General features: G+C 35.2%; 1 protein-coding gene and 1 non-coding gene across 2 annotated transcripts; one reads left to right on the forward strand and one right to left on the reverse strand.

Annotated features, from left to right (window-relative positions):
• Positions 1–374: 374 nt before the first annotated feature.
• On the reverse strand, positions 375–6,553 carry LOC112776259 (probable lysophospholipase BODYGUARD 3). The gene is made up of 4 exons (XM_025820341.3): positions 5,529–6,553; positions 4,690–5,018; positions 3,716–3,918; positions 375–874 (listed from the first exon to the last, which is right to left on the reverse strand). Exons 1-4 carry the CDS (start codon positions 6,136–6,138, stop codon positions 550–552), a joined length of 1,467 nt encoding a protein of 488 aa, XP_025676126.1. The 5' UTR covers positions 6,139–6,553; the 3' UTR covers positions 375–549.
• Positions 6,554–12,251: 5,698 nt separating this feature from the next.
• LOC112780484 (small nucleolar RNA R71) lies at positions 12,252–12,357 on the forward strand. The gene has a single exon (XR_003191317.1). It is a non-coding gene; the product is annotated as a small nucleolar RNA R71 (small nucleolar RNA).
• The last annotated feature ends 10,440 nt before the right edge of the window (positions 12,358–22,797 follow it).

A 22,797-nucleotide genomic window follows, 5' to 3' on the forward strand; every position in this document is an offset into this window, starting at 1 on the left:
TGAACAATGTTAGTTGTGCATTACTAATGCCTCACATGTAGCGGTGCATGGTGGTAGCAGGTAGCCACTAGCTAGGTACCGTCTAACACAATTAAATGCTATAGATGTGAATTAATTGATCCAAATTAATATCACTTTAGTTACCACACTATGATTAGGTTATGTATTTGGATATGCCTAGTACTGGACGTTAGTTAGAGCGACCAAATCACATTAAAAACTGTATCCTGCTTTTAATCATATTCCAGGCAAAACAGTAATCGGTCCAGGCCTGTATGTCAATTTAACAACATAATATTGTCTTGAACAGTTATTTTCTTAATACGCCTCTTTTTGAATAGTTTATTGGTTGCGCTTACTATAGTACCAATATATAATTGAAATGATATGATTATATAATTTACGAGACCAGATACAATACTTTACTTGACAAGGAAAAAATAAAAATTACAACCGAAACTCAATCAAAGGTACGCTGCTGGTGATTAGTGCATTAGCACACTCCATGCAGCTTAATTTGAGAATTTTTCTAGTTTTTTTTTTTTTTTGTTAATTTTTTGTTGTGCCCCAAATGTCCTCAAGCTCCCTAGCAAAAGCTTTCTGTCTTCCAACAACTATGGTAATGTGATCTTTGTTGTCAATGATTCTGACCTTGGCACGAGGGATCCTTTTTTGGACTTCATAGCTACATTCAATTGGTATAACCTCGTCATCTCTTCCATGAAATATGGTAACTTTACAATTCACATTTTCTCTTATTATATCCAAATATGATCCAATCTTCCCCGCGGTCCCACATATGATGTTGTGTAGTGTGTGCCACGCTGCGTTATGTGTGTGACAAAAGAACCCTTCAAGCAAGAAAGTCCTAACCCTATTCATACAGAGTAATATCATTAGGGAAATGTTATTACAATCATTCCTACTAATTACCTTAATCAATACTTCATAGCACTACTTAGCAAGAATATTATCTTAAATACATTTAAAAAACACTTATTTCTAGCCAGAGATTAAAATCAAAGCCGAGAAAGAATACATGAAGCTTAAAGTTTATTACTCTAAATTAAAGTTGTTAGACAAATTTTAGTTAAGATAGCAAATTAAAGTGGAAGCATTATTAATATTGAAAAGGGTTTAACTAATACGTGTCTTTAAGGCACATGATAAATTTACCATTAGTAAAAGATCTAAAATTTTTTATTTAATAAATGCATTAAAAACTTATTTTTTTTTTATTTTTAATAAAAACCTTTTTAATTTATAATCTTAACCTATACTTTTTGGGCACAAGATAAATAAACCTAATTGAAAATCAGGTTAGATGGGAAGTCTGTGTCTCCAACACAGTTGAAGTGAGTATCATTCACCATTCATGGGAGCCAGCAAACACAGAATTAATGAAAAAGGGTTTCCAATTAAATGCAAACACAACCCCATCTCTGACTCCATCTACACTTTAATTATACGCTCAGTCTTCAGTCACATTTGACTTGTGCTCCCATAAGAAACGGGTCCAAGAATCTTAAAATTCAATTAATGCTCTACCATAAAAATTTTAGTAGTAGCCATATGCGCAAATTAAAATTATAAATGAGTGTTGGTAAGTCTTAATAAATAACGCGTTTTCAAATCTCCTAATATTTTGTAATTGTATTCCTTCTAAGAATTATCTCTTAGTTATAGATGGGAACAATATTTTGAGATGCTAATTTAAATAAACACTCAAAATTACAAAAGATATATTTTATATATATATATATATATATATATATATATATATATATATATATATGAGATTAAGGAAGAATTTTCTTTTTACGTTACATGTTCATATTTATAGACTAGCTTTACAATGTTAATATATGATAAAATACACTACTATGGTGGAAGGAGACTATTTATCTATATTATAGCATAATTTTCAGGTAGGCTATCTACCCTTAAATTAATTGTTTAAACACTTAACATGTATAACGATGTATTTACTACAGATAGGTACTTTTATTTCTAGCTTAAAAAATACTGCTGTTAAAGTATTTTTGATATTTATTTAAAAAATTTCAGTCTTTTTTATATAACTTTAATATTATTACTATACCCTGAGCCACTTGTTGATTTTTGTTATCCTATTTTGTTTTTTTGTTTTTGTTTTTGTTTTTTTTTTGGCTTTTTTAAACTACTTTTAGTATACTATAAGGTTTTACAAACATTTAATTATATATTATCACATTAATTAAAATAATTAATTTTTAAATTTTTTATTTAAAAAATTATCTAAAATTCTAAATACGTTTGACTAGATGAGTATATAAAATATTTTATACTATTAATATATTAAAATTAAATTCTTAAAATATTTAAAAAATTAAAGTAAAATATGTGACTGTTATTTTTATAGAGAGCATATCAAATATATTCAATCAACTAACAAAACTCTCTTTCCAAACATTAGATGACCCGCCTATGAGTATCATGATTCTAGCCATGTCATTTACTCACATATCAATATCATAATAACCATATTTACATGTATTCATAGTTTGTGGTAGCGTACCAAAGACTTGTTCAACATTTATATACAGAAAAAAAATGTTAAAAAATTTGGAAAATTCTAAACCCACATAATTAATTTGAGATGCGTGGCCGTCAAATTAATACTTGTTGCTCAACGCACAAGCACAACCACGATTTTGTGCTCTTGTGGTGCCTTATTATGTCACCATCGTTTTGTCCTTCAATTTTTTAAACTCGTAGGTGTATTAATTAAATTCTTCATAGTCTTCTATACCACCGTCATCCCCTTAGGTGTGTGCATATCGTATTAATTTCCTTTTATGTTGAAAAATAAATTGTACAACCAATTAATAGGTAGCTAACAATAAAGGGTGTTGTTGGTATTGTAATAGAAGTACGTCTCTGAAAGAATTTGGATGGATTTGATTTTTAGAAATAACATCAATTAGGAGACTTAAAATGAGATTAGCACATAAGTGAACTTTGCACTATTATCTAATTATATTTGTGGATATATACGATTTTTTAAGTAACGAATGTAAAAATTAATTTTTTTATTAATGTAATAATACGTAATTAGTTTTTTACATAAATCCTTTTATAACATGAAAATTAAATTTTTATAAATATCTATGAGAGAATATCTTTTTCTTTTGATTTAATTTTCATCAAAGTATTACTCCTATTATATCTGACATGGATTTTCTTTTTAACAAAATAAACTATAGGGAATTAAAAAAAAAGATAAGATTAGATGTTAATGTTATAAATTGAAAAATTTTATATATAAATTATACAAAGCTTAAATTTTCAATTAATGTATTTATTATTCATTAATTATTAAAAATAAAATGTAAACTTTTTTTTATCAATAATAATAATAATCTTAACATATAGTTAATCCAAGAAATAAAAAAAGTCGCAAATAATTACGTATAGAGCAACGAGAAAAGAAATTAGTAACAAGAAATGATAGTCAAAAAATGGGCCAACTAAATCATGGATCATGCATGTAACTTAGAAGACTGTATAGATGACAGAAACGGATGAAATAGAGAGAGAGAGAAAGTAGTTTACTATTTACTTAAGTTGCGTGGTTAAGTTGAGAAGCTGAACCAAACTAACATATAAATACTTAAAGGAATAAGAAAAGAAAAGAAATGAGAATATGAGGGAGTGAGTGAGTAAGTGAGTTCACCTGTTTCGAGTGACGAGTTTGGTTAGAAATTCCCAGAGACGGTGGTTTTTGCAAATAAGCAAGCAAATTACGCGAGTTATGTGCTCGTACCAGCACACCAACGACGCGCCAAACTTCATCGGTGGCCACACGCGCCTTGGTGCTACCTTCCTCATTACGTACTGTGTTGCCTGTGCTATTCCCTTTGGCACTGGATAGTATGGCTGTTTCAAGTTGAATTAATTAGAAAAATAAATTATAGAAGACTAATTCCCTTCTCTGGACTTTATATAAAAATAAATTAACATGACTTTTTTAACAATAGGTTGAAAAATTCTCGTGTAATTCTAAAATATACATATGTTTTGATATGTTTTTTAAAAATATTTATACAAAGAGTATATAAAACAAAAATAAATTGTTGTTAGTGTTTATATAAAACACTAAAAGCATCCTAACAAACAAAAAAAGAAAACAAAAATTAATTAGTCAAAAGTTTATACGAAGATTTCTATTTCTATATTTGGTTTCTCACTTTCTCATATAGGAACTCTATCCATAGATACTATCTTCTAAGTTCTAACTAGGCTAAAGCAATCAAAGAGTAGCTTTTAACTTTTTTTTTAAAACCACAACTTAGATTAATGTGTATTCATGCTACTATAATAATGATGATCCTCCTTTTCTTTTTCCTTAAATCAAAATAACTATCAGTGTGAAAAAAAATGATAATATCAAACGAACATTATTGACGAATTAAGTGTTTGCATTGTCACGCAATATTATGTTTATAAAATTTTCACATGAAAAAATACAAAAATATTATATGCACATAAAAAAAATTAACCACTAAATTATTTATTATGATTTATGTATAAATATATATTATTTAATTTATTTTTAACATTAATTTTATAAAAATGTAAATTTTAGCGTAGAAATAAGATAATCGAGAAAAATATGCAAAAGTTGAGAAAGATGAAAGGGAAAATTACTGGGGCAAGCAAAGTCAAGGACTTGACAGAGTGAGGGTGTTTAACGGTGAGGGCAAGGGCCAATATGCAGCCTAAAGAGTGTGCTACGATGTGAAATGATTTGACCTTGTGCGACTCCAACACGGATCTCTCTATCATTTCCAAATGCTCGCTTAGCGTGTATAGCGAGTCGCTAGGCTTTGGGCTCTGTCCAAACCCTAACAGATCCACCGCCAATAGCCGGTAGCTTGATCTCGCTGCCGTCGAGAAGTTCGGAAACAGCGTCTCTGTCCAAAACGACGACGATGATATAAACCCATGTATGAACAACACATCTTCTCGTGTTGTACCTGAATATGACACAATAATTTATTATTCCACGTCATATTCATTATTCATCATACTCATGTCATACAAATAATATTTTCAAGGTTCTAGTTGTTACAGTTGATCAGATCAGTTTCAAAAAGAGGGACTAACCTAACTGATTTTGATAGTCAAAAATTAATTTGACCAACTTTTGACAACTTTAATGACATACCCTAGGAGAAGCTTTTCCGAATTCTAGAGTTAAGGTTGAAGTTGGTTGTCAACTTCAAGAATTTTGCAAGGTTTACACTCCCAATATTTTTCTCTTATATTTATTTTTTTTAAAAAAATTGCTACAGACTTCTCGTGCAAGGTTTACACTACATTTTTTTTTCTTTTTTTTTGTCTTTCTAATTTTTGTTATCACAGACGCCTTTTTATAAATCATTAGAACAACATACTGAGATTTAAACAAGAATAATAAAATTTTAAAAAAGAATTCAGGGAGTATATATTAATTTATTATTTAGAAATATATGGGAATTAATTACCTCTACTAGGGCCTTGAGCCATAACAAAGAGGGTGGCTTTACTATTATTATTACTAGTTGGAGAAGAAGATGAGATCCAACTTGTGCAAAATTTGCAATCACAATCCGACCACCTTGTAACCGGATTATCAATCTTGCCTTGAAGCATCTCCACTATTGTAGTGGAAGTAGTAGTAGTTGTAGTTGTAGCACTACTCCCATTTTTCTTGTTCTGCAATAGTGGCTCCTCCAACTTAAGCCTCTTCAATTCATTGAGCGTTAATCTAGAAATCTCCGACACCAAAGAAGGCCTTGAATAGAGTGTATCCGAGATGTCTTCCAGCTGTAATTTGTTTGTGGAGCTCAGAGAAACTATCTTGGTCGACTCGCCGCCGTGCTCCGACACCAAGATCTTGCCGCTGCTCGTTATGGCTTCCTTCGTCGGCGAGCAGTAGCAGGGCTTACACTCAGCTTCCATCAACAAGTCCATTGCTTTGAAGACGAAACAAAGAATGAAATCAATGAGGTCGAGCACGCAAAACGTCACGAAGCTAACCGCCTCGTTAACTAACTTGCCGGTTAGCTTCGCGAGAGATCTTGTTTTTGCCATTGCGTCCATTTGCATATGCATGCGGATGATGAGGAATCACCAAATAAATAGCTAGTACAAGATAGGATTCCGGAATAAGAAGAATAATGTGTTGGGCTTAAGATGTTATGGTGAGCCCAGAAAGCAAGGAGATCGCAATGTTGAGAAGGATGTTAACATATTTGGGAAGGGAATGTAAGGGAACACAGTAAGCACTAAGCAGGTTCCTTTACACAGGAATTGAAGGGCAAAACCCCTTCTTTGGTTATGTCTGGTTTGTTGAAAGCGTGTGGGATTGCCTCTCTTAAATTAAAACTTCAAAACAAAACCAGCAAACAGCAGGCAAATTAAAGAAACAGAAAGGGAAAGAGAAAGAGTGAGAGAGTGGGAGAGCACACAAATGAATGAATTGATTGTTTCATTTAACAGCATTTGTTGGCCAAGAAGGAAAAAAAAAGTAGTTGGTTGTTGAACCCACCCTAATCAAAGAAGGAAACAGATTTTTCTTTTTTTTTTTTTCTGTATAATTAATTTTATTTTTTGTCTCTCAAATATGTATGTTCACCAAAAATAATTCATGTTTTTTTTGGGGATAAAATTCATGTTTATAATAATGTTATGTGAAAAGCCATAAACACTTTTTTAGTTTTTTTTTTCCTTTCTAAAAATATTTCCTTAACACTAAAATTCAATAATCAAATCAATCACGGCTTAATTTATACATGTATACTTGTTCATATTATTTTATATATTTTTCTAATGAAATAATTAACTACTAAAATAATAAAATATCTTATAACAAAATAACTAAAATATTTTATAACAACATAATCATTTTTCTATAAGAATAATACTCTACGTACAAGCGTTTTTTTATACAAGTCTTTACAAGTCATTCATATTAACGCGCTTCAAACCGTTCTTTTCTTTTGTTTGATCTTGTCTTCTCTTTCTCCTTCTTCTTCTTCTTGCTGCACGTTCTTCTTGCTCTTCCTCTTTTTCTTCTTCTTTTACGTGCTTTTCTCTCTGTTTTCTTTCTTCGTTATTCTCGATTTCCATTGTTTTTTGATATCAAGCTCTGAAATCGTTTTTGAAGAAGAAGAAACAGCAGAAGATGAGGAGGAGAAAGAGAAAGAGTTCTGAATTATGCATAAGGTGTACTTCAACGAATTTTGGGTGTATTTCTTAAATCCTTTGGGTGTATTTCTGTAATCGTTTAAATGTATTTCTGAAGTTCCATTATTTTCAAATTTGACAAAAAAATCGTTTTCATGGAGGAAGAAGAAGAAGAGTCGTTCATAATGCATAGTAAGTAGCGGTCTTTGAAAACAGAAAGTGGTTGAATAACGTACGTTTATTTATTCTTGAATGTGGGAGTGTAATACATGTGTTTTATTGGACATGTGTTAACTTGTAAGACTTGTAAGCCAAAAAGACTTGTATGTGTAGCATGCCTCTTTTTATAAATATCAAAGATATCTTCTTGTAAGGTTGTTGATTAATTAGTCACTGATTTTTTGTATTGATTTTTTTTTTTGTCTTTCTAAATTATTGGTTTTTAAATTTCATTACAAAAATTTAATTAAAAAAAGAATTTTTTTTATTTTATTTTTAGGGTTCAAATTTGGAATCCGCCGAGGAATTGAGACCTTACCTTCACATTATAATTCTTCATTGTTACAAGAAGAATTAATGTGTTAACACTCAGCCTATAATTCATATGAGATGTTCCACTTTCTTGCCCATACGAAATTATGTATCAACTTTTCTTTCCCACTTTGCTCATCGGCTTACTTGGACAGTACAACTCATCATCCCCATACAGCGTTACAAAATAATAAAAAAAAAATATTAAAGCCATTGCAACTCCTTTAATGTTTTTGTTTACCATGATATATCATCATTCTCTCAATTTTTCTTAATAAAAATATATTAGTTTAATTCGGACCAAACCAAATGGAATATTTAATGCAATCTGTTTCAGCCACATGAGCCCCATGCCATTAGGTGAAGCATTGCCAATTTACCACTGTTTATCTAACCTTTTTTGTCAATGTTTTCAAGAATGTGTCAAACTTGGTTGGGGGATTTTAAGTTACTCAACTCAAACACGTTCCATAGCATGTGAGAACTAAAAGACAATTTTCTTTTATTTTTTAATCTTAAACTACAAAGATTAATCAAATGGTAACAGAATCCATATATCGACCAATGTAATATAAGGGAGAAAAATAAGCTAATTAAGTTGAATAATTAATCAGAACATATAAGTTAACGCATTAAAGAATAATTGTATCTCGTATGAATTACGTTTTATTAGTTAAAAGCTTCCAAAAGAAAGCTTGGTTAGATATGTAGCAGTAGTCAAAATAATTTTGTTTCAGAGCAAGTAAATAATATCTCTGTAACTTTCGTACAATGATTTATATATGATTCAAATGCAACAGCAGTTGGAGGGAAAACAAAAAGCCACAGATGAACTATTTGTTCTAAACAGTTAATTTAAAAAAGGGAAAAAATTAGCAAAAAAGATATTCAAACGTTTAAACTAAATAAATAGTGTTTGAGTCAAAAAAAAAAAAAAAAAAAACTAAATACATAGTGTTTAGTTTTTTTTTTTTTCCCGCCCTTGTGTATTGTTGAATGTTGATAATCAATATGGTCATAAGAGTTTTTTCTCCTCTTTCTCATTCCATAATTAACCCTTTGAGGATTGCTTGTTAGTTTGTAATTAATTATTGACTGAAGATAATTATTAATGCAAAAAGATTTTTCCAAAGTTCAATAAACAGTAATAACATGAGCCTACAAAGAGTGAAGGTTAACTAATAATTCAATAGTTAGCATAGTTGATACACTTTTTATTTTCTGCAATTTTACATTTTAATTTGTATTGAATTTAATTTCTCTAGTGCATTTTTAATTTTCTGTATCTCTATTCTTCTGCAATTTTTTTTCTGCAATTTTACATCTGCATTGGTACTGAGATTGATTTACTTTCAAGCAATTTAAATTTTCTGCACTTGATTCTTAGAGTGATGATCAATTAAACCCCAACTCATTAGGGGGAAGAGCTCTATTGTGATTCATATGAATTAACTGAAATTCTTCTTCCTCTCAATTCACTTGGATGGCTAAGAGATAACTTCTTTTTTAATTTGATCCGTTCATTCTGGAAGGGGGTTTGGATCCATTGAATTTCCATGTGAGCCTCGGAAGGGGAATCATGGAAATTAGAACTAAAGCTCTATCTCTCACAAATCTCTTGATCAACACTATTCGGGAGGAATTGAGATCTTGAGAATTTGTGTGGCTTATGGATGAGAGAACATGTTTAACCTCTTCTCATGACAATTAGATAAAGGAATTAGCAACATTGATTGTGATTAGAGAGATTGGATTGCCAAGGAATTGGGATCCAATCAATTTCAATCTGCCATAGATCTATTCATATGATTGAGAAGGAAGTTGAAACCCATTTGATTCATTGTGGATTATGATATTTACAATCCCTGATGAGTCTTTCTTGCTGTTAATTGTCCTTGAGTTCATTTCAATTGCTTGATTTACTGCTCTCTTTAATTTCCCTCACCCAAAGCCTTTTACATTTGATGCAATTTACTTTTCTTGTCATTTAAGTTTCTGCCATTTACTTTCAGCACTTTAAATTCCTTGCAATTCACATTCTGCTGATTCAATTTAACTCAATTCCCACTGTTAGCTTGACTAGACTAATCACCTCACTAAAGTTGCTTGATCCATCAATCCTCGTGGGATCGACCTCACTCTGGTGAGTTTTACTACTTGATGCGACCCGGTACTCTTGCCGGTTAGTTTGTGTGGAATCGATTTTTCCTCATCATTGGTATCAATTCATTTCTTTCATTTGGCACCACAGTGATTCCTCCCTTCTTAGGAACTACTTGCACTGGGCTTACCCAAGGGTTGTCTGAGATTAGGTAGATCGCCCCTACTTGCTACAACTTCAGCACTTCTTTTTGGACCACTTCATTCATTGTTGGATTTAACCTTCTTTGTGGCTGTCTTGAAGGCTTGGCACCCTCCTCAAGAAGGATTTTATGCATGCACATTGAAGGGCTAATCATCTTTAAATCTGAAAGTGTCCATCCTATGGCATCCTTGTGTTGTCTCAACACATTGATAAGCTCTTCTTCTTTCACCATACTCAAGCTTGAGTTGATGATAACTGGGTATGTGTTGTAGTTACCTAAGTAGGCATACTTCAAGCTTGGAGGAAGGGTCATCTATTCTAACTTTGGTGCTTCTACTTCCTTCTTGCTTGCCTTGTCTAGCATGATTGAATATTCTATGATTTCTTGTGGTAATTCACCACATGATGTTTGTTGATCTTGCTCCATTGCTTCTTCACATTGTTCCTCTTCTAGGACTCCTTGAACTATCTTCTCCATTGTGTCCACCATCATGCATTCACCAATGGATTCATTTGGGTAGCTCATTGCTTTGAAGACATTAAACACCATCTTCTCTTCATGCAGTCTCGAGACTAACTCTCTCTTTTGTACATCAATTATAGCTCCAGCAGTAGCTAGGAGTGGTCTTCCTAAGATGATCGATGTGTTGGCCTCTTCTTCCATATCAAGCACAATAAAATTAGCTGGGAAGATGAATTTTCTCACTTTCACCAACAAGTCTTCCACCACCTTATGAGAAAATTTGAATGTTCTGTCAGCTAATTAAAGAGCCATTCTTGTTGGTTTGGCCTCTTCAATTCTCATTCTTTTTATCATGGCTAAGGACATCAGGTTGATGCTAACTCCCAGATCACATAATGCCTTCTCAATGTTGATATCCCTTATGATGCAGGGAATTTGAAAGCTCCCAGGATCTTTCATCTTTTGGAGAAGCTTCTTTTGTATGATGGCACTACATTCCTCTGTGAGCACCATGGTTTCCTTTTCTCCCCAGTTTCTTTTTCTTGTCATGAGCTCCTTTAAAAATTTGGCATAGAGTGGCATTTTCTCTAATGCCTCGGCAAAGGATATGTTAATTTGAAGCTTTTTAAAGATCTCCAAGAATCTAGAAAACTGGCTATCCTTCACATCTTTCCTCAGTCTTTGTGGATAGGGTGCTTTTGGTACATAAGGTTTTAAGTCTTGCTTTGGTGGGGTTGGTTCAGGTGTCTCTTCTTCCCTCTTAGTTCCTGGATCAATTGCAGCTTATTCTCCTTGCAATTTGTGGTTTGAGGAAGCCTCTTCCACCACTTTTCTACTTGTTAGTGTGATGGCTTTACATTTCCCTCTTGGGTTGGTCATGGTATCACTTGAAAATGTATGTGTGGGCATGGGTATCTATTTCGACAAGCTCCCTAGCTGTGCTTCCAGTTTTAAAATTGCTGCCCCTTGGTTCCTTATGTTGGATTTGGTTTCCTCTTGGATTAAGTCTATCTTTTTGTCAGATTGCAATTGTCTCTCTGCAACAGTGGCAATACTCTTTGCCAATTGTGACATAGCAGCCTCCAGTCTTGCAAAGTTGTTGCTGCTATCACATGGGTGTGGGGCTGAGAATGATGCATTTTGAGAATGATTGTTGTATGGTTTTGGGTGGAGTGGGTGCATTTTATGAGTTGTGGTAGGGTCTATTGTTGCTCAATTGATGGTTAGTATTGTGATTATTGTATTGGTTAGAGTGGTATGGTTTATGATCTTGGTTGTGGTTTTGTTGGTTTTTCCACCCAAAATTTGGGTGATTCTTCCAACTAGGGTTGTATATTTTGGCATTGGGGTCATATGGTGGTATGGAGGAATTGTTCACATAGTTGGCTTGCTCCCATTCACATTCAATTTCTGGGTTATCTTCCTCTTACATAGGTGCTTGAGCTTGGATGGATGAGACTTGATTCTTCTCCATCTGCTTAGTTAGAGCTGCTAGTTGAGCTATGATCACCTTGTTTTGAGCCAGTAGATCATCCATGGAGTTGTGCTCCATCACTCTCCTTCTTGGGTTTCTATCGGATGCATAGAAGTACTCATTGTTGGCCATAGTTTCTATGATGTCTATGGCTTCTTCAATTGTCTTCTTCTTGTTGAGAGAGCCTCTTGAAGAGGGATCTAAAGCCTTCTCTGATTCTTGTGTCAATCCTTCATAGGATATGTGCAGTTGTACCCATTCATTGAATATGTCTGGAGGGCATTTTCTTGTCAACTCCTTGTACCTCTCCCATGCCTCATAGAGAATTTTACCATCTTGTTGTCTAAATATTTGCACATCATCTCTCAATCTGTTAACTAGCACTCTCCTCTTTTGTGGAGGAGCATGGTTGCCAACTACTTCTTCATGATGATTATGTGCTTCACCTTCCATGGTCTGGGTTGAATTTTCCTCTTCTTCTTCTTCTTCACCAACCACTCTTTTGTCTCTTGCCACTGCTTCTCTTTTTAATCTCAAGAATGTTCTCTCTGGTTCAGAGTCATAGGAGGTTACAGCTCATCTTCCCCTTATCATACACAACACAAAACACAATCTAAACAAGAATTATCACCCTTTTGGAAGAAGGGTGGGTAAGTCAAAATTAATTGATGCAAAGTATCAAACAATTAGTGTGCTACTTGTTAGAGTTAACATATATATACAATGGACAGTTAAAAATTAAAACACTAAACGAAATAAAAATATAAAAACTAAAATTAAAGAACTAATAAAGTAAAGAAAATGCTTAATCTAAATACTCACTAACTTAATCATTGTCAACTTAAAATCAATCCCCGGCAACGGCGCCATAAAACTTGATGACTGGAATTCACTCCCCATATAAAATGAATCCGTTCTTTGGCAAGCGCACCAAATATCGTCAAGTAATAACCCACTAGGAGTGGGGTCGAATCCCACAGAGATTGATCGATTGAGCAACTTTAGTTAATGAGTAATTTTAGTTAAGCTAATTAATGAAGAGTGTTGAGTGCAGAATTTTAAATGGCAGAAAGATAAATGACTGAAAAGTAAAGGAAAGCAATAGAGTGCAGAAATATAAATGACAAGAATGTAAAGTACTAAAACATAAATGACTGAATTGTAAATAGGAATGGGGAATAACAGAAATTAAAGAAAAGCTATAAAGAATAGGAAAGATAAGAATAGGGAGAATTCATTGGGATTGGGAGATGTTGCTCTCTTAGGATTAGATCTAGATCATCTATTCTTCAATCATGCAACTCATTGACCTCTTGGCAATCATGATTGATTGAACCCCAATCTCTTGGTGATTCAATCTCTCAAATCTTGATAATCATCCAATTCCTTGGTCTAATTGCTCATGAAGAGAGATATGATTGGTCCCTGATTATACCACACATCCTCATAGATCCAATTAATGGGTGGATTTCATGTCACCATATACAATCCCAAAACCAAGATCTACTCAAGTGTAAGAAGGGATTTCAAGCATGGTTTCATGTTTCCTTTTCCAAGGTTCCCAAGAAACCCATTTTGCATTCAACATCTTTCTCAAGATAATTGAACACTAGCATAAAGAACGAAATTTCTTCTAGTAAATCAAAGAGAAAATGAAAAGAAGAAGAAATTCACTATCATTAATCCATCAAGTACATCAGAGCTCCCTCTCCCAATGAGAGGGAGTTTAGTTACTCATAGCTCAGAGAAAAGTACAAGAGATGGAAGAGATGAAGTGAAGTGTAAGGTAAATCTAAAACTAGCAAGCTAATCAATCCACCAACCAACCCCCTTTTCATTACTTTTAGGGGGTATTTATACTACTCCTATCACTAGAATTAAAAAGTACAAAAGAGAAAAAAAATTAATACTGAAAAGAAAATGAAAAACTAATGGAAATGAGTCATGTGCCTGCGTGTTCTTGACGTGTGATTGGCGTGCCACGCCTGGCTCCTCAGCTTGGCTTGGCATGTCACGCCTGGCTTCCCAAGTGGCACGCCCTTCATGCAGCTTAACCTGGCGTGCCATGCCTTCGAGCTCAAGTGGCACGCCCATGGTCTTTTCTTCCTTATTTCTCTCTGGTCTTTTGAACTAGCATGGCATGCCCAGGTCTAGCGTGCCACGCCCATAGTAAGGCCCTTCTTCATCTTTTTGGAAACTTAAACTAGCGTGGCACGTCATGTTCGGCGTGCCACGCCCATAGTAGACACTTCATCCTTCCTCTCTGGACAATGATACTGGCGTGCCATGCACAGTAGGTGGTGTGCCACACCCTTGATGAGTCTTCACTTCTTCTTCTCTGGAAAATAATACTGGCATGCCATGCCTAGCATTCAAGTGGCACACCCATGGTCATCTTTGTCTTGGCGTGCTACGCCTAAAGTCCCAAGTGGCACGTCCAGTCTTCTTTCTCCTTGTGAACTTGTGCTGGCGTGCCATGTCTTCGAGTTCAAGTGGCACGCCCAGCGTTCTTCATCCTTATATGCTAGAACTGGCGTGCCACGCTTTCGAGTTCAAGTGGCATGCCCAATTTGGTGTTGAGCTTCTTCAAGTCTTGGCGTGCCACGCCTAGGACCTAAGTGGCACACCCAAGACACTAATAATGTTGGCGTGCCACACCTTCGAGCCCAAGTGGCACGCCCAGTGTTAAAAAATGGAGTTGTCGTGCCACTCCCAGCCTGGCATGCCACACCCCTTTTGTGGTCTTCAAAAGTGCTCTCTAGAAAGTATAACTGGCGTGCCACGCCTGGCCCTGGCGTTCCACGCCCATTGTAAAGCTCATTGTCCCTTCTCTGGAGTTTATAACTGGCGTGCCACGCTTGGCCTTGGCATGCCACACCCATTATGCTTCATCTCCCTGGCGTGCCACGCCCATTGAAAGCTCCATGGACTTCTTCTCTGGACTGGATAACTGGCGTGCCACGCCTTCGACTTCAAGTGGCACGCCCATTGAATTTCTTGGATTGTGCTTTCTGGATTTGAGAACTAGCATGCCACGTCCCTCAGTTGACGTGCCACGGCCATGCATTTTGTTGGCGTATGTACCAAGTGGCACGCCCAGCACACTCGCCCAGCACACTCGCCCAGCACACTTTTCTTGCTTCCTTCTTCTTTTGTTGCTCTTTTCACCTGAAATTCAACAAAAACTCATTTCAAAGCAATGTACCAAAATTTTTACTATTTAACTCATGAAATTTCATTGATTGAATGAGATTACACTCTTTTTATGGTCCTTTTATATAAGAAAAAGGGGTAGATGATACAAGTGATCAGCTTTCCAAAAATATATAATAGTCCATACTTTACTTTGGAAATGAAGGCCTAAAACTAGCGTTCAACGCCAGCCCCCAGCCTTATTCATGGTGTCCAGTGCCCACATGAGAGCAGCTGGCGTCCAACGCCCAAAAGGGGGGTCCCTAGCTAGCGTTCAACGCCTTTAAGGGACCCTAGCTCGTGGAGACACTCAAAGCTAAGCCCAAACATTCACCAAGTGGGCTCTAGAAGTGGATTTTTGCACTCCTAAGTCTAGTCTATCCTATTTCTGTAATCCTTAGTTAGAAGATTAGTATATATACAAGAGGTCACCCTTGTTAAGAAACCCTTGCCCACTTTCACGTTTACCATTGTATTTTCGAACAGCATGAGTCACTAACCTCCTAAGGTTAAGGATAGGAGCTCTGTTGAGTTTCATGGATTAATAATATTACTATTTTCATTCAATATGTCTGATTCTATTCTCTTATACAACCTCATTCTTCATCTTATGAATTGACAGTGACCTGTGACAATCACCCTTGTTCTACATAGGTTCTGTGCAATTCCTGACCCGGATAGCGTTGAACTAAAGCTAGAGATTGCATTGTGGATTCCAATAGAGCATCTGAGCAACTTTGGATATATGACATATAATCCCGTTGACTATGCGTGCGGGAAGTTTCTATGGTGTTAAGGCTAGAGTCAGAGAAGCGGCACTTTTTGATCCAGAAGATCTGCCTTATCTGTGGCACCTAGAGTAGGATCGTGAAGGGGAGTGGACTACTTAGAGCTTCATCTTCTGTTACAGTGAGAAACCTAGAGGTGGCTTGATGAGAGGACATGAGTCATCTCAACGTGGTGGATTGCTGCAGTAGAGGAGGTTAACTTGATGAGAGGACATGAGTTAATCACTTACGGTTGCTATTGAAGGAATCAAAAGGTTATTGAAGAAGACAGTAAGAAAAGTTAATCCAGAAAGACAAAGCATCTCTGAAGCCTCAACCATTCTATCACCATTGAATTCTCGTATCATTAGTAACGTTTTATTTAATTAATTGTTTTATATGATTTTCATGACAACAATCCTCATGGAATCGACCATGACTCACCTCAGGTATTACTTGGACGATTCGGTATACTTGCCAGTCTATCTGTGCAAATTCTGTGGAGCCAGTTTTGTGCACCAGGGTTCGTTTTAAAATTATAAGTTTTTAATTCATGAATACTCAAAAGTTTAATGAATAATTGCAAATAATTTATGACTGTCTGGACTAGTTGAACGACGAATTTGTGTTGGATTTGTGACAGTGAAAATAATTGAATTTGATGAATATGTGTTTAATTTCCTGAATGTTTGAGAATGCTAAAGATTCTAATTTATAGCTGGTTATGTTGAGAATTGTTGAAACTATGGCTATGAATAAATTATGTGTATGTTTTGGTAAAACGATGTAAAAATTGAGAATAATGTATAATCTTGGATGAGTTAAGGAATGATAAAAGTGAAGGAGCTGTGAAGGGTGGTGAAGTCTATTTTAAGGAGAGGTTCGGCCAAGTTCTTGTAAAATATACGAAAAAGTGATTTTATTTTGGAAACCTGATTTACAAGCTTATTTTGAAAAATGACTCTATGTTAGATAAAGATTTGGTTTACATATTTACTCATAATTGAGAAAAGGATTTTTGTATTAAAAATTTGACTTATTAGAAGTGATCTTTGAGAATTGAAAATAGATTTATAATATTGAATTTGATTTGTTTGAATTTTCAAGAAGGGGTTTTTGAGAATTGAAGATGGTTTGGCAAGAACTCTTGAAGGGTGGCAAAGCCCGGATTTTAGAAGAAATGATGTAGAATTTTTTATAAAACTCCGAGCCTTGTTTAAAGCATTATTTAAAAGAAAATTTGATTTAAGACTCATACTACTTGGTTTTTAATTTATCAAGTAAAGCACTATGTTTTAAGTTTAACCCATTGAGAAGGAATTTTGATTTTAAGTTATAATTTGAGTTCAGTTTATTAAGAAAAAGAGTTTTTATTAAACGTTAAGAAGTTTGACTACTTAGAAAATAATCGATTTAAGGTTATGATAGATGAATGAATATGCGGTAATGCAGAGGTGTGATTGATTATTTGGTGATGCGGAATTATATGTAATTAAGCGGTGATGCGGAGGTACATTTAATAATGTAGGTAAGGCGGAGGTGTGTGTATGTAATTGGTGATGTGGAGGCATAATAAAGAGATAACTAAAACGGAGAATGAATAATGAAAAGTGTATGATTGAATGGGCCTCGTGCCAAACTACTAATGCGGAAGTGCCCGCTTGACTGATAGCCTAAGATTGCTAATGCGGGAATGTCCGCCAAACTGATAGCCTAAGATTGCTAATGAGGGAATGTCTGCCAAACTGATAGCATATGGAATATGAATGGGCCTTGTGCCAAATTGGTAATGCAAAATGGTCCGCCTAACTGATAGCCTGAGATTGCTAATGTGGGAATGTTCGCCTAACTGATAGCCTATTTCTTATCGTGATGCCAATATATCCTGTCTGACATGGGTTCGCCCATGATGATAATTATGCCTAACTGACACGGTAAAGAAACCATATTTGGGTTTCGCCCCGAGTAACGTCAGGTCGTAGGTAGACAACCGATGCATGAGCACATGGCATGCATAGGAAAGGCATTTATCATATGCATTTGTATGAATTGTTTGAGTGTTCTACGTGTTGTGCTGTATTGTTTGTCAATTCCATGTACTTAATTTATGCGTGAACTGTTTATGTGCTTGTATTGCATGTCTGTTTGTACTTGTTGGTTCCTGTATATGTCAAGGATTAAGATAGCCGAGAACTGGTTACTGTAACTCAAAAATTGAGTAACATAAATGGGATTTGTTCAAAGTAATATAATTTGAAGAGAACGAACTAAAGTATTTAAAGGATGTTTTGAGGAATTCTAATGGTAATTATTTTAAAGTTATAAAGAAATTATTTGCAACTTATTTCCTTAATCTCGTGGCATTCACTGTCCCTGCTGAGAACCTGTGAGGACGAAGTTCTCACCCCCGTACAGATTTTCTTTTAAGCAACAGGTTCAGGAACCTTTGGCAAGGAGTTGTGACCGACCCACAGAGTTTTATATATAGGTATTCGTATTCTCTGGATTTTGGTTTAATATTAGATTTTATTTTTCCTCATCATTTATTGTTCTGGAAATTTCAAAGGGATATGGCTTGTATTTGAGGATCTTCGAATAAGTCTATGTATATAATATTATGTGAATATATGTATATATCTTTGTGATTGAGTGATTAAGAGTAACTTTTCGTTTTTCTTAATTAAAGTTTCGATTTCGTATTCGCAAAGGTTCAATATTAAATAAATATAGTAGAAATTTAAAGAAATAGAGGTAAGTAGTGCTTGAACTTTTAGTACGGTCATGAGGTTCTAAAAGTTAGGGTGTTATATTATGGTATCAGAGCAGTTCGTTCCTGTTAAAGCCTTGGGAATGGACTGAATATGCTTCATTGCATACTCTAAGTGTCTGTTATGCATTAGGACTTGTCTTAATGACAAAAGTTTAGATTTTATATGCACGATTGTCTGTTGATTAACGCTGTTAGCTTGCCATTGCATTCTTAATGGTATTAAGTCTGGCCAACTTAATACTAATGACTAATGTATATGGGAACACTAATGGGTTGTCATGGATGAAATAGTGATAATGGGAAATCTGTCTCTTAACAAATTTCCTTCGGCAAGTATACCGAATTTGTCGTCAAGTAAAAACTCACAGTAGAGTGAGGTCAAATCTCACAGGGATTGATTGGTTGAGCAACTTTAATAAGAGGAATGGTCTAGTTGAACTAAACAGAATTTAGTTGAGATTCGCAGAAATGTAAATGGCGGGAAACGTAAATAGCAAGAAATGTAAATGATGGGAAAGTAAATAACTGAATGTAGATGGCAGAAAGTAAATCACAGAAAGTAAATTGCAGAAAAGTAAATTGTAGGAAGTTAAATGGGAATGGGGTGATGAACATCAAAGTAAACAACAGAATATATAGAATGGGTAGCTAAGAATGGGAAAGTTCATTAGGTTCAGGAGATGTTGCATTCTCCGGATCAAGTTCATTCTCATCTCTTCCTCAATCCATGCAACTCATTGACCTCTTTGCCATCTTAGGTGATTGAATACCAATTCCTTGGCAATTCAATCTCTCTAAGCTTGAACAATTGTCCAATTCCTTGATCTAATTGCTCATGGGAAGAGATGAAGTGCAATCACTGATTATACCACATGTCTTTCTAGATCAAAATATCGGGAGAATTATATGTCACTATATCCGTCCAATCCCCAATCTAGTCCAACATGGGAAAGCATTTCTAGCATGATTTCTTTATTCTTCTTCCAAGGCTTTGAGGAAATCCAAGTATGAACAATTTCTCTTCCGAGACAATTGCTCAATTGGATTAAGATCGAAAGCTTTTAAGTAAATCAAAGAGAATGAAAAGAAGAAGAATAACGAGAACTATGATTGATCCATTGAATTACAACAGAGCTCCCTCCCCAATGAAGTGGGGTTTAGTTGATCATAGCTTTGCGAATGAAGAATGAAAATGTAAAGTGCATTGAAAGTAAATTGAGTACAGAGAAAAGTGAATTGTGAGTGTTTAAAATCCTGGATCCCTCAGGTCCCAATCCTTTTTCTAGTTCAAAACTACCCCTATATATACTACTTCTCTGATCCTTAGTTGAGTCTGCAAGTATCTGGATGTGGGCCCTTGAGCTCAATTGAAGCAGTTAACAATCTCATTGGGCTTTACTCAGCTTGCTGGAGGAGTTTAAGTTAGGCAGTAGTCACGTTAGTTAGGCCGTTAGTGTGAGTAACGTGATGTGCAAATTCCTGGCTCGAAGACGTTAGTGACACCAACGTGGTCACTAACATCCCATAGTCCCTTAGAATCATGTTAACCCAGCCGATAGTGGCAATAACGTGGCCTTTCCTACCTTTCAATAACGTTAATGGTGTTAACTTCACCGTTAACGTCCGAAACTTCACTTCTTCCACGTTAATGGCTCACGTTAGTGGCATTAACGTGGCCACTAACGTGGGCTTCCTTGGCCTTCGATCACGTTAATGGTGTTAACTTCACCATTAATGTCCCAAAACCCCACTTTTTCCACGTTAGTGGCATTAACGTGGCCACTAATGCGGGCTTCCTTGGCCTTCAATCACATTAATGGTATTAACTTCACCATTAACGTCCCAAGCTGCCCCTTTCTTCTACGTTAATGCCCACGTTAGTGGCATTAACGTGGCTCTTTCTTTCTTTCGCTCAAGTTAATGGTGTTAACTTCACCATTAACGTCCCAAGCTGCTCCCTTCTTCCACGTTTGTGCTCACGTTAGTGGCACTAATGTGGCCACTAACGTGGCTCTTCTCTGCTTCTCCTTACTTGAAATCAATCAAACAGATTGCATCAAAGCCTTACTCTAATCACAAGATAATGCATCATTCATTACATCATTCAATCCTTGCATTATTCTCATGAAAATGTTTAGAATTCACAATGTTTGATTGAATCAAGATATGAATGCATACTCAACCAAATACTTGCTTATTGCCTAAGAAAATGCATGAAACTAACCTAAAATATACTCAAAATAGCTTGTGAAACTAGCCAAGATGCCCTGGCATCACAACATCAAACTTAAATCTTGCTTGTCCTCAAGCAAGTGATAGAACATAAGAAAAATGAATGAAAATACAAAGAGATATAAGTCCTTATTAAGAGAATTTAAAACCGTGGTTCATGGAGTTTCATGCATGACAACTTAGGTTCATATTCTTGCTGGTTTCTAGGCTATAATATGCTCTTAAATACTCACTCTATTGCCTTCTATGAGACTCTTATTCTTGATCCTTAACTTAGCTTTGTTTTTGTTCTCTTTTTTTTTCTTTAGAGCTTATTACTTTCTTTAGCTAAGTGCTCTGTGTTGAGGCAACTTTTTATGATAAGCTTTCAGCCAACACTCCCGAACCAGTTAGTTCAAGGTGCTAGGTGTTAAAACACCCCTGAGGACTTACTCACTCAAGAACACTTTGAATGCAAAGATGAACACCAAGAACACTTTGAAGATCACGATGAACATCAAGTATGTATTTTTGAAAAATTTTTAATAAGAGAAAAAAAGCAAGACACCAAACTTAGAAATTTTTAATATTTGGACACTAAGAATTCAAGAATGCATATGAAAAACGAGAAAAGACACAAAACAAGAAATTTTAAAGATCAAACAAGAAGACTTATCAAGAACAACTTGAAGATCATGAAGAACATCATGCATGAATTTTCGAAAAATGCAAGAAAGGGATAAACATGCAATTGACACCAAACTTACAATTAGACACTATACTCAAACAAGAAACATCAAATTATTTTGATTTTATGATTTTGTAAATTTTTTTGGTTTTTTTTTGTATTATTTTCGAAAATAAGAAATAAAAAGCTTAAAAATAAAATAAAATTACCTAATCTGAGCAACAAGATGAACCGTCAGTTGTCCAAACTCGAACAATCCCCGGCAACGGCGCCAAAAACTTGGTGCGCAGAAATCGTGACAGTTCATTCCTTGGTAACGACGCTAAAAACTTAATACGCACGTTCATAATCTTAGTTCTTTGTCACAACTTCGCACAACTAACCAGCAAGTGCACTGGGTCGTCCAAGTAATAAACCTTACGTGAGTAAGGGTCGATCCCACGGAGATTGTCGGCTTGAAGCAAGCTATGGTCACCTTGTAAATCTCAGTCAGACAGATTCAATTGATTATAGAGATTTAATAATTAAAAGATAAATAAAATATAAAATAAAGATAGTGATACTTATGTAATTCTTTGGTGAGAATTTCAGATAAGCGTATAGAGATGCATTCGTTCCTCCTGAACCTCTGCTTTCCTATTGTCTTCATCTAATCATTCATACTCCTTTCTAGGGCAAGCTGTATGTTAGGCATCACCGTTGTCAATGGATACATCCTTTTCTCTCAGTGAAAATAGTCCAATGCGCTGTCACTGTATGGCTAATCATCTGTCGATTCTCGATCATACTGGAATAGGATCCATTGATCCTTTTGCATCTGTCACTACGTCCAGCACTCGCGAGTTTGAAGCTCGTCATAGCCATCCCTTCCCAGATCCTACTCGGAATACCACAGACAAGGTTTAGACTTTCCGGATCTCAAGAATGGCCGTCCATGGATTCTAACTTATACCACGAAGATTCTGATTAAGGAATCCCAGAGATACTCATTCAATCTAAGGTAGAACGGGAGTGGTTGTCAGGCACGCATTCATAGGTTGGGAATGATGATGACTGTCACGATCATCACATTCATATTGAAGTGCGAATGAATATCTTAGAATCAGAATAAGCTTGAATTGAATAGAAAAACGATAGTACTTTGTATTAATTCATGAGGAACAGCAGAGCTCCACACCTTAATC

This window comes from Arachis hypogaea, chromosome 19, assembly GCF_003086295.3.
Source record: "Arachis hypogaea cultivar Tifrunner chromosome 19, arahy.Tifrunner.gnm2.J5K5, whole genome shotgun sequence".
Classification (NCBI taxonomy): Eukaryota; Viridiplantae; Streptophyta; class Magnoliopsida; order Fabales; family Fabaceae; genus Arachis; species Arachis hypogaea.